The 13,071-nt window shown below is 45.1% G+C and overlaps 1 protein-coding gene across 1 annotated transcript in view; it reads right to left on the reverse strand.

Annotated features, from left to right (window-relative positions):
- Nucleotides 1-2,012: 2,012 nt before the first annotated feature.
- The window catches only part of LOC149275585 (POU domain, class 2, transcription factor 1-like), a 57,673-nt gene continuing 46,614 nt past the window's right edge, over nt 2,013-13,071 (reverse strand). The window contains exons 2-14 of the mRNA XM_089504571.1: nt 9,524-9,558; nt 8,614-8,778; nt 7,971-8,159; nt 7,006-7,111; nt 6,829-6,920; nt 6,157-6,303; nt 5,930-6,071; nt 5,629-5,777; nt 4,937-5,113; nt 4,404-4,467; nt 3,670-3,832; nt 2,821-2,894; nt 2,013-2,296 (exon numbers count right to left, since the gene is read on the reverse strand). Coding sequence (XP_089360697.1) covers nt 2,013-2,296; nt 2,821-2,894; nt 3,670-3,832; nt 4,404-4,467; nt 4,937-5,113; nt 5,629-5,777; nt 5,930-6,071; nt 6,157-6,303; nt 6,829-6,920; nt 7,006-7,111; nt 7,971-8,159; nt 8,614-8,778; nt 9,524-9,558 — 1,787 coding nt within the window. The remainder of the gene's footprint in view (nt 2,297-2,820; nt 2,895-3,669; nt 3,833-4,403; nt 4,468-4,936; nt 5,114-5,628; nt 5,778-5,929; nt 6,072-6,156; nt 6,304-6,828; nt 6,921-7,005; nt 7,112-7,970; nt 8,160-8,613; nt 8,779-9,523; nt 9,559-13,071) is intronic.

Raw genomic sequence — 13,071 nt, forward strand, 5'->3', positions numbered from 1 at the left:
GAAAGTTCAAAGTTCACATTTCCAAAAAATAACAGCAAAAAATAATAAATAAAAAAAAAAAAAGAGAGTGCTTCTTTTTTGGTCTTTTTTCCTTTGTCTCTCTCTCTTTTTTTGTTTTCTTTCATTCAACCCTCGTTCGGATATATGTCCTCCTTTTGGTACAGAAATTTTTGGTATACAGTTGATTCCCCCCTGTTTTTTTTATGGCGCCTTCTCTGAAGTTTTATAGTCTTAATAGATTTTTGAAAACACTTTGGCACAGAGGAAAAAGAAAAAAAAAAAAAAAAAAAAACTTTGTAAAACCCAGAAATAAAAAAATAAAATGGAAAAATGAGAAGTTTTTCAGAGGCCGTTAAAGCTTTTTGTGGACGGGGAGGGGGGAGCGGGAAGGATAGTTCAAACTCCGCCCACCTCACCAGAATTTTTGGGTTTTTTCTATTTTTGGTTTCAATAAACATTCGCTCCTTGAGTTTCCTTTTTATAGAATCGGCTTCTTCAGATGAGGTATATAAGACAGAGAAAGACGAACCCCTTCAGCCCTTACCCTTTCACAACTTTATACATTGTCCGTGGGTGTCAGGGCCTAGAAGGAGGGGGAACGAGATATTTCTTTTTGGTAATACTGTTTCTTGGTATAGGTCACCTCTCGATGGACGCTCAGAGTCTGTACTTTGGCACAGCGCCACCGAAGGGCTACTTTTTTGTCATTTTTGGTATTTCCTTTATGTTGGTTTGGTTTAATTTTTGGTTTGTTTGGTTTTTTTTTTGTTTTTTTTTATTTTTATTTTTTTTAAATTTTTATGTTCATCCGTGGAGGTGTGTGATCCCAGTAAAATGATCTGAATTAAAAAATATGGAGCTCGACAATATAAATAAATAGGGGGGGGGGCGGGGATTCAGTAGAACTAGAGCCTTAAAAATCTATTATGCACAGCATGGGTTAAAACATACGTATACAAATTTTCATAAAATAGAAAATGCTGTGATAAGTGGAAAAGTATCAAGGAATGGAAAATAATAGAGTCTTCTTCCGGGAGGAAGGGAAGAGAAAAAAAAATATACATATATAAAAATTTCCGTTCACACGGCACAAAATAAGAACAATTTGATAATCGTCAAAAGTAGATCTGTAATCACACTTCTCTCTAGACGGGGTATTAAATACTCGGGCTCTGTTTTGGATCTGGGGGAGGGTAAACAGGGTGCTTAACCCCTGGAAGAAAAATAAAATGTCATCGACGTGTCCAAAGAGGAGGGAGACGATGGGTTCAATTCTTGCTAACCAGAAGCAAGGCAAACGTATAGCTAAATCTATGCATGTACTTTTCAATATGGATTTCACACATATACACAGAGTTACTCTGAGGGTCTTGAGAAGTGTTAGGCTTTGGATAAAGCTGTTTTGGTTTTTGGCGTAGGTTAGGGGAAGTGATAGGTTATAGGGAGGGCGGTAAGTTAGACCTCCCCAATCTCACCCAACAAGCGGACTCTCTCCCGCTATGAACTCCTCCCTTTTCTCCCGTAATCCGTAAAGCTTTCCCACTAGAAGTGCGGAGCGAGAGGAGCATAGAAAGGGTAGAGAACCTCCCTGCCCCCCCACTTCCAAATTTACCCCCTCCCCACAATCATCCTGCAAAAAAGTTAACTAAAATGGCACATAGCTCAATGACTAACAAGGAAGCCGGGGGTCAGTCTTTAGGAATTCCTTTGGTTGAAGGGAGATTTGTGCACCCAACAAGGGGACAGCACATTTTTGGTTTCTCTGCAGTATTTCCGAGGTTTGGGTATTTGGTTTAGGTTTCTTATTTTTGGTTCTTCTTTTTTGTTCCTGCCCCCCCACTTCACACATTTCTTTTTCACTGGGGAGGAAGAGTGAGAAATGAGGCTGCGTCCCCCAAAAATTCACTCTCGCTTCTCCTCAGCGCTGATGTATCCAGGAGCCTCTATCACAGCAAAGGCTTAGCATTGGTGCTGGTGAGTGTTGAAGGGGGGGGGGGGAGAGAAACAGTTCCTCACTCACTATCCACACTGTGGTGGGAGCCTCCTGGGCTGTGCTGGAGGGTAGGTACCGCAGCCTCTGCAGAAGAGGTGGTTGAGGAAGGTGAAAGACTTGGAGTGCCACCAGCAGATGGGATGCGTCCAAGGCTGGAACCGATGAGAGGGAGACCCCCTGGATTCAGGAAGAGAGGCGGGCTCACCAGGCTGGGGGCACTGGAAATGCTGGAGCCGCTGGCCAGGAGGAGGTTACTGCTGGCATCAAGTCCGGAGAGAGGCAGAGAGCCACCACTGGTCAGAGCTATGGAAGCATGGAGCAGAAGAGATAATAATATGTGGAGAAGAGGACATAGGGAGAAGAGAGAAATGTTGGCATTAATGTAAATTCACAACATAATACCCCCTTCACCTAAACTTATGGCTGTATCTTACATCGTCCTTCACCAAAGATATCCATCTTTGCTCTTATCTCTGCTGTTAGCCCTAAGTTTGTTACCAATACTTTTTCACTTGAACAATTAATATTTGCCCAGTAAGCAGTTATCCCCAGTAGGCAAAGTATTTATGTACAAATACACACACACACTTATTGCTATAGAAACACATGAGCCAAATTGTCTGGCAAACATTGTTAGTCACTTTTAACTGTAGCACTGAACAGATCTGCTCCTCCTGCTTCCCAATATAGACAATGAGAACCCCTGACACGCAGACAGTGATATGGGATGGGCACGGCAAACAAGGTCCATTTCACACGGATGAAGCATGCCATGAAATGTCAGGTGACTCAAGGTGAGGTCATGCGACTCATCCTGTCCTACAAACCTTGTATTGTGGCCAGTGGGTTTCCAGCCATGAGGGCTGGGTTTAACCCTGCGCTGACCCCGAGCACTGTACCCCTGCAAGATCAAGGGCAGGGGTCATAAGGGAAATCCAGGAGCAGGAGCAATCACACCATGAAACATTTGGGTTACAAAAGATTAAAATTGAACATGAACAGGGGCCGTTATTCTCCTTTCACCAATATCTACATCTGCCAAACACTTTTTCTACCCCCACTAACCTTACTGACGGATTTAGGAAGGCTGGGATGCATTAGAATTCTCAGTTTCCGAAACAAACACATTGTGTAAACAGATACACACATAACACACCATGTTTTAACTGTGGTGCACTTTAACAGCCACAATGCCTGAAACCCTGATGCTTTCCCTTGAGGATCTATCCAGGAGAACCACCCGCTCTGGTATAATTACGCAGCATATTTTGGCTGGACTTAACATTCACATTCCAAGCAGTGGACTTAGTGGGACTGCCTTATTTGCTAGGTTTAACGAAGGCTTTAATGATGTTAACACTCAAACGGATTGACGTTTAACCCCAAACGTCCTCGAGAAGATGCTTTTTACCTCTTGTGGCAAGGCTAAGAACCCAATAGTTTATTATAAAGTTCCATATTTCATTGGCCAATGAAACGCAACCAACCATTCTCTCAAAACCTTAATTTAAACCCAAATCTGTTGAGCATCAGCAAGTAGACAAAGTTTCGCAGGAAATGTTGATCAACTCGCTTCAATCATCAACACGACCGATAAAATCAACAGGTAGCAAAAACATATAGAGACCATCGATCATCTAGCAATACCAGCTCTCTTGCCGTGAACGATCACTTACCCTGCGTTGGGGCTGAGACTCGTTAGGCTTAGTCCGGAGTGAGTGCTGCTCTGAGGACTAGTGCTTGTGCTGTTGCTTGGTGGGGGTGTGGCAGATGGCGGGGCTGTGTTGGACGGAGGGCGAGAGTGGGCGAGAGAGACCATTGCGGAAGGTAAGGTAGTCACTACAAAGACAAAAAAGAAAAGGAAGATCCTTAGTATTTTTGGAGAGCTAAACCTCTGCCACGTTCCTTAAGCTCGAAACGTAGGTCCTGACGAGGGGCTGTTAAATTGGCACTGATCTACCATGCAGGAAATTAAATGGGGATCTGCCAGCTGCATCAGATAATATGTTTTAATTAAAGGAGCCGTAAAATGATTGAGCCGATATTCTCTCGCTTTGGCAAACAAACAAAAAAATAACCCCAAAAATCCCTTTAAATAAGGTCAGCCTTGAAAATTCATACATCTTCTGAAAGGAGCAATATGTAGTTTCCATGCCAGCTGTATAATGAGGTCATAGACAAGGTGGCTAGGAATATGGTGACAGATCTACTTCAAATATGGTGGTGGCTGCATATGAAATCTAGTACCACAAGCGACTCAGAAGGTTGGACTTATTCATATAGACCTTGTGGCCGTGTGATATTGGGTGACCTCCTCTGTAATTATGCAGCAAAAGACCGACACCAGGGTGGCATGCCATGTGATGAGACCGGAGAAGTGTGGCAAAATGGGGCAGGTCTGGATGTTTACCTGTTGTGCTGAGGTTACTGGAAGCCTGGGAAGTGAGGATGGGGGCAGACACCGGGGGGGACACCTGGAGAAGACCAAGGAAACAGAGAGAGAGGGGGATGTAAGGACCAAAGAAGGAGTCAAGGAGGGAGATGGAAAGTCAGGGGTCACCGCTGTGCAGGGAACCATAATAATGTGCATGTGGAGTAATAAGAGTCTAGAGGTTACTAGTAGATCACGTATGTGTGTACCACATACAGCAGGGCATAATCATACAGAATATATGGTTAGAATTAAGTATAACGTCTTGTCTTACTGTCGTATCGATGCACAAACCTGCAGTGGTTACAGGTTGTTACACCTTATGCATTGTACCTTGCTGCAGAATACAAGACGTTACGACTGTATATAAATCAAATGATGCAAAAATATTTCTCACTATAGGGTTAAAACCAGAAACATAAGTTAAAATCTTCTCCATGACCCTAGAGCGGCGATTGTGCATCGTAAAGCTGCAACCTGCCCTGGGTGGGTGTACCGAAGGGAATATTTACCATGTGTGCTCCATACAGCTGCCCTTTGCCCTGGGTTGGGGTAAGTGGCATACTGCTGCAGGGGTTAATGCGTTTCTCCTTTTGACGGCGGTTACAGAACCACACACGGATGACCTCCTTCTCCATGTTCAGCTGCTCAGCAATCACAAGGATCTCCTCCGAGGTAGGTTTTTGGTTCTGTGGTGGTGGACAAGGGCGAAAGAAACAATGATGAGACAGATATTGAGGAAAGAAGGAATGGACAAAAAGGGCAGAATTCAGAGGGCAGGCAGATAAGGATAATGGGGAAATGGAGCCAGAGAGAGGACAACCTTTAGATACAAGAAAATCTTCTGGCTCTAATTGCAGACATTTCATCTACCCCTCGTTTCATTGGAATCCTTCCTCCTTATCCTTGATGCCCACTCGCTTCATACTTCAGTACAGTCTAAATACAGTTTATTCACTTAAAGGTGTTGAAAGATTTCTCATTACATTAAGTATGGATTACAAAGGTCCACCTCAACCCTTTTTAAAGGACACATTGACCCTTCAAATTGAATAGCCATTTGTTTCATCTCACCATTTACTGAATAAACTCATATTTCAGTAATCTCACCCTGTTGCCACCTCCCTGCATCCCACTATCCATTTTTTCCGCACCCCAAATAAACTTCGCCCATTGCCCTTCTTCATACCCTATCCCCGCTCACCGCAATAAAGCTTTTCTCCAGTGCGAAGCGCACGTTGGTCTCGATGCTGGTGCGTTTCTTGCGTCTGCGGCCAGGGAGCCCTTCGTAACCCCCTCCGGGGCTGTTTAAGGGATTGGGGCTGGGTAAGGTGCTATCCACAGACATGGTCTCTGAGGGATGGGAAAAGTTACAAAGGGAGCGTGAGGCTGGAGAAAGCTATGGTGTTAAGGGTTTAAAGGGAAAGAAGGACAGAGAAAAGGAAAGGGGGCAAATAGGGTTATAGTATTACTGTGACCCTCACATTGTTTCCCCCTAATCTCACCTGCATCACTCAGCCACTTCTGTAGCAACGGTTTCAGTTTGCACATGTTTTTGAAGCTAAGATTAAGAGCTTCGAACCGTGAGATGGTCGTCTGCGAAAAGTCATTTCCGTATAGCTTGCCCATAGCGAGACCTACATCCCCCTGCAACACAATACCATCCATCGTCAAATTAATCAGCGCGGGTACACAGTAACGTGGCGCTCCACGGGACACTCTTCTTACACACCTGAGTGAAACCCAGTTTAATCCTGCGCTGCTTGAATGTCCGCGCAAACTGTTCCAACTCCTCCAAGTCGCTGGGTTCCTCAGGGTGAGATGCTGACTCGGTATGTGATAGGAGGGGAGCATCTTGGGGCCCGGGGCGAGACACAGCCTGCATCAAGAAACAAACAGCACCCGTATAAACCTTACTGCTCAGTGCCTTTTCAAAGGATCGTGAAGAACGTATGTAGATTGAGACAGAACAATGGATTTTGGATTCTGTTAGCCGGTGGCTGGTACCTTCCGCAGAAATTGCTGTCCTGCCACTAGGCTGGGATAGGTAGGAGTTGAAGAGTCCAGCTGATCATTGGAGAATTGGATTTAAAAGGAATACAAGTCTCAAGGCCCCTCGCTAGGAATTGGACTACCTTTGAAACTGGCCCTTTGGGTTGCCATATTTGACATCTGGAAAAGCCCGGACCTTGCAGGTGCCCTGAATATCAGTATTTTATCTCAGACCCTCACAAAATACCATTTGAAGCAATGTTACCCGTGTAAGCCCTCCGTGTTTCTAGGACGTGTTACAACACTTCGTTTTATATCCCCCGCACCATGAGCCGATACCTCTGGGTCAGCATGTCAAAATATATTAACAAACCCTATATTACTCCTGACAAACGCAGGTATTTTTCCTTACCTGAGTGGGGAGTCCGGGCCGAGGCTGACCCGTGAGGAGGTTCCCCTGGCTTTGTTGAGGTAGCTGGAAGAGATTTGGTGCAGATAGCAGGCCTAGAAGAGAGAAGACAGAAAGGTTGGAGGACGTGGCAGATTAACTAGGGGGCGGGGGACATTGTTGAAGATAATTTTGACCTACCTTGTTGGCCTTGCCCCGCTTGGGGCAACAGAAACTGGGTGGGGGACTGGAGATGATGGCCAGGGAGTAACACCAACTGCTGAAGTTGCAGCAACTGTTGGATATCCTACAATAAAAAGGGGGGTGGGTACATAAAATAAGGAGAGTTTATGCATATAAACAGATCAAGCTTCGACTGTCAGGTGATTACAGTCCAGTAAGGAATGTAGAATGGCATGAAATCAGCGCTGTTGCACCTACTCTGCTGAAACTTCATTCTTAGTGTCGCTCAAACCCTTCCCAGAAATAATGCTTTAATAAAGCAAAATTATTGTGTCAATCACATGTGGTCACTTTGCCCTCAGAGCCTTTTCTTTTGGGAAGCCCTGAGGCCGATATGTCGGTCATATCACATCTTTTTGAGGAATTAGAGGTGTCCAACCGTATGAGTTGTGTAGCCTTGGGCCAAAAAAAACAAAGATCCTTTCAATGTCCTTGGGAGCCCATTCAAGTATTATGAAGAGGAACTGGGGAATGGGTCCTAAAAAAAGAGGACTGGTTTTATTTTAGTAAACCTATACATTTTACCCGATAATCTCAAGATAATTTAAAGTACGGTACTGGTGCTAACCGGCATTACTAGGTCTCAGGGTCACACAGCCTGGAGCCGACTCCTTCATATTCTCCTCTGATCTAATGATATCTCAGCATGGTTTTATCACTGCTATATCACAGTTGTCCAATTTATAGTAACCAGTGGGAAGTCCAGGGGCATCTGTGTAGCCCCCCATACATTATTCCTCGTGCTTCAGCCTAGAAAAGGTGTACTTGTGCAATGAGTGTGCCGTGATCTGCCACCAGCATGCAACCGGAGCCGTGTAGTTGACGTGACGGGGCAGGGATCAGTCATTGACTTGCAGCGAGAACCAGTGCGGCTTCAACGAGCGAGGGGTTCACCCAGGGAGAGCTGGCTCGGAAGTGCTCACCTGTGCAGTGAGGTGGATGGGTTGAGAAAGGGCGAGTTGCGGGGGTTGCTGTTGGTTGGCGGGGTTAGTCTGCGTGTCAGCTCCTGCCTGGGATGCGCTGACGGCAGCGTTTGATTGCTGCACGGCTGCGGCGAGAAGCTGCGCTTGCTGGAGAAGCAACTGCTGTTGTGCAGGGAGGAGAGCAGTGAGCTGCAGCCGGGAGAGACGAGTGCAGGCCGGGGAAGGAGGTGGGCGATGAGAGAGATGGACATACATGAAGGCAGAAGATATATGAGAACATGTAAGGGAGCAGAGGGAATAGGACGTCGGATTGGGGGAGGAAGGTGATTAAGAGAAAAAGGAAAGAAGAAAAATTTTGATAAAGCCAAGCACCACATTACACACATAGTAAATAAAAGCAGTAATAAGACCATCCGGGAACCGTTACTACACAATCAATAAACAGAGAGAGATCAGCGGCCACGTTCCAGCCATCGGACACCAAGAACTTTAAACTGCCGCGAAAAACCTTCCAGCACATGGAAGTTATTTATATATCTTGGGGGTCTCAATCAGGTATCACTAACTTCGTAACTCTATAAAGGGGAGTAAATACTTTCTAGTTGACCAATATGGGGTGCTGTTACACCGGGACACGACTTACCCCAGCAAGCTGGCTGCCGGCCAGGAGAAGCTGTGTTTGAGGGAGGGAGGTAGGAGGCTGTTGGGGAGCAGGAGTTGCCTGAGGGGTGGCAGGGGCAGAAGGCATTGGGGGAACTGGGGTGCCAGGAAGAGACGGGGACTGGTCCCCACATTCTTCATCAGTAATCTAAAAAAATTAAAAAAAACACCTGATTAGCACAGAGTAGAGGCAGACCGAATGATTCTTAATTTGCTTTTAAAAAAAAATAAAAAAAAATCAATGTTTCTAAAGTAAGCAATTTAATCAATTAAAAAGATAAATAAGTACAGCAGTCAGATCTAATTCAGCAGATGGTGGGAACTGCTCTCCACATAGAGAAACCCAGCACAGAGTCTGATAGAGGAAGAAGAAGATGCCGCAGGAAAAGTTCAGCGAGGGGGAAAAAGTAAAGACGAAAGGGGGAACACGGGGAAGAAGAACAAAAGCAGAACACAGGAAGTGGGTGCAGTCCGGGGGATTCCCCCACCATGTCCCAGAGGAACTTTTTCACTAAACAACAAGTTCCAAATGACCACAACATTTTTTATCTCACTCCATTACTATGCATTATGAAGGGCCACCCCAGTTAGAAAGGGGAGAGTTGGCCCTCTGTAATGCATAGTTAATATCACAAGATAAAACGTTTCAGAATTTTGAATGTCAGTCCATAAACAAAAGATTCACTATTGATGAGAGAGAGTGCCACGGGGCTTACAAGGTACTGACGGCCATTTTGCTCCGGTCTAGTGCCTAGTAGAGTAAAGAACGTACCTTTGGAGAGAGAGAGAAAGGCGATCCCTTGTTTTGCTGCAATAAAAAATAATAATAGGTTAGTGCATGAAAAACCACGATGGCCAACTTACAGGACGAGATAGCGAGGAGCATCACTCACCTCGTGTACCGAGTCAGCACCGTTCCTTTCATTATCTGAAAGAAAAATGTAAAAAACAGAATTCACTCTTGGCCCCAGAGGGAGGCTCAAAAAACATGATTTGTGGGGTCAGTAAACCTCTGTTGATAGAGTCACATACATTCAGTAAGATACTTTCACACACATTCCATTACATAATAAAAGATAAAAACTTGTATGGTGATGATGCCTCGAGTCAACGTTCTAGCGAAGCTCCAGTACCTGTTACGCTCCCGTCTGCGTGCAGTTTTCCGAGATGGCCCGGTTTAGACATTCTTATTTCTGAGGGAAGAGAGAAGAGATCTATACTTAAAATGTAGCCATCAGAATGCATTCTAATATAGAACCACATAAGTACGGAAGACAAGAGTACGACTGCTGCTGCCACTAAAAGTATCTACCGGCAATAAGATTGAGTAGTGGGGGCAGCCACCCTCTCCAAATCTAAACTTGAAGATAATTGAGCCTTATTAATGTGGCAAATGCCTGGTCTCACAGCAGACACCCTTGGCGGTGTTACCCCGGGCCCCATCGTTTTAGTCTACACAAGGAGGCGAGAGACGACAAGTATTCAATAAACTAGTAAAAGGGAACGAGATGTTTGTGGAGGATCCAGGGGGAATTTGGGGGTTATTAAGGCTTCTAGAGATGGACTATTACTGGATGAATCATGGCAAAGTTTGCTGAAGGTGTCAGTGGGAAAACTAAAGTGTGAATGGTCCTTGGGGAGTTAGCTGGGGTGGGTATAACACTAGAAGGGGGTCAACTCCGACTACCCTCAGCCACAAGCAGAGCTGCAATCCTGCAAGGGCTGAATAGCTGTAGGAGCCTGAGAAAAGAGGCATGTTATTTAGTAAGGGGGGGGGGGGGATTCTCACTTCTGCTTCTTAAGATGAACAGAATATTTTAAGACAATCTAAAAATACATTTTGTTACAGAGTATTAAAGACACTGATCACTTCACCAACTGGTACACAACAACAACACAGTGCGAACCGTACATCCAAATCGCCCCGTGCCGATAGCACATAGAGTACATTGCAAACCTTATACGCAATTCATATATTTAGAATGTGGAAACATTATAGCTACACCATATCCAACAGCGCCCACTCTTTGTGCGCTTTTCTTTCATACTCTGGTGTTTTGTGGACCGACTATGAAATCTTACAGAAGATGCCGAATCTTCTTTGGATATGGTTATGGAGACTGGCAGCCAACGGCAGATGGAGCCTCGTGGTTGCTCATCTCCCACTGGATGGACAGCATTCTAATTTAGAAACCCCGATACGAGATAACGAATAGTTGCTGACCGTGAGCACTACGATATCCAACCTTATGCATTTCAAGCCAATATGATCTCAGACCGTTAACCCACACATACATTTTCTGATCGTTGACATCCAAGGAGGAATCCAAAAAAAAAAAAAACACATTGACAACAATTTAACAACATATATCATATATCCCAAACCGGGCGATGGTGTTTAATTTTAGGGACATTGGGTGCGTTAGACTAAAGCTGTAGGTCTCACAATATGTAGAAAAACAGGTAGACCGGATGTGCGGAAGGAAACAAGAACAAGCTCTGTTCTGGAGGGTGGACTACAGGTTGGTGATCACTCAGGGTTTTGTGTCCCTGCTTATAATGCCAGTCCATGATCCAAGTGACATCTGGGGAATGAAGGGAAGCAGCGGGTGCTGGTGGGGATTGGAAACTGAAAGTTCATCCTGTCTTAAAGTGAGCAGAGACCGGCCAGCCTCTACATGGTGGTTAATGGTCTGCCATGGCACCCAACCTTCTTCTCAGAGACAATATCTTTCAAATCATGATTTTATTTGCTGTAGCCTACTGCCGTGCATCACACGAAAACAAACCACACTTTTACGCAGATCTTTCCCACGGGTGTGGGATTGTACACGTATTACTTTCTCAGATGCTGAACTCATACTGAGCGAGCAGTATCTTCTTGCATACTCATCATGTCTAATCTTCCTCACTTGCACCATGTTGGGCAAGCAAAGACCCAGAGCTGAAAGCACGCCAGGTAACCTCCAAAAACATTGAACCCGTTGAGGGTCAAAGTGCTGAGAGTCACACGAGGACAAAACATTACTCCGTATCAAACTCGCTTTTTAAAAGACTCACCTGGCCAAGCCCTCTATGGACCCATCACATCCCTACTTTGCATCCACAACACTCAAATCCAGACTCATTACCCCTCCATAAAAACACCACACACTCTCCACCATCCATTCAATTTTCAAATCGCTGCATTATCACCTTAAAACCTCACTGATTAGTCCTCAACTTCCTTCACAGCTTCCATCCACCCAGAGACCCCTTAGGTTGATGCTCATGGCAGCTGTCAACTGCTCTCATGGATGGGATTCTTAATAAAAGGAGGGGGTGTTAAGGCCAGACTCCCTACTTTATACCACACAGAACAGCTATTAGCTCTCCACAAATGCTACAGGTACACACATTCCTGCACATGTTACTTCATGCTGCCCCCTATACACACATATGCTGCCCCCTATACACACACCCCCCCCCAATACATGACTTGCCAAAGCTCACCTGTTGCCCAGTGGTTTGAGATCACCATGATGCAAGTACCGATCAGAGCAGATACAAGCGAATAACGAGAGACATAAAGCGGAGCAGGAACAAACCCTCCCACACAGACTGTTAACCCTGCACAGTCAGGCTTGTGGTTTTTAACCCTTTGCAGCACTGCATTAAACCCAGGACTGTTACATTTTTCAGCCACCATTAAAATCCACATTCGTTTTTGGCACTTGCAGACACAATTGCCTATGGGACACCGAAATGATTTAAAGCCGCAAAATACCAGGTATGCACATTTCTCCAGCACTCGAAAAGTAAATGTATCTGATGCTAGTAACCCTTATATCGCCAAACCCTGCAACACACATTTCCAAGCCTATTTTTTTTTGCTATAGCATTAACACTTTCTGTGCCTGGGGGTGCTGATCTAATTTAAGATTAACCTGTTACAGCATGGGTTCCCAATGCCCATCCACGCGCAGCCTGAACAGTGCAGGTTTTTGGGATAGCCTCACAGCGGCATGATCGATTCCACAAAAGATGCCCTGAACTCACCTGTGCTCAGGTGAGGAGCTCCTCAAAGCCTTCATTATGGGTCAATGTTGGAGACACAGCTTTAAGGAAACAGACTTACCCGATACACTGTATCACACCCTGAATACTATGGTAAGTGTATCGCATTCATTCCTTTATTGCCACATTCATGTTACCAGAATCACATTAACTATTCCACTGCTAGACTCGTGGATACACTGGATTAACCGCGTTTTAAGAAAAAAATGTGAAGAGGGAATTGCATGGCTGAAAGTTTTAACTCTATAACAAAAGTAACGTTCGTTGGAGTGCGGGACTGTCCCTTAAACCACATCCTGCAATAACAGAGAATTTGAGCCGCCCCTCCCAGCAGAGGGTGTCAAGACGAGAGTGACAGCGCTGTGAGGTCCCTGTTACACGCTGA

This window comes from Sceloporus occidentalis, unplaced genomic scaffold (assembly GCF_023333645.1).
Source record: "Sceloporus occidentalis isolate IW3139 unplaced genomic scaffold, rSceOcc1.0.p SCAF_279, whole genome shotgun sequence".
NCBI classification, from domain to species: Eukaryota; Metazoa; Chordata; class Lepidosauria; order Squamata; family Phrynosomatidae; genus Sceloporus; species Sceloporus occidentalis.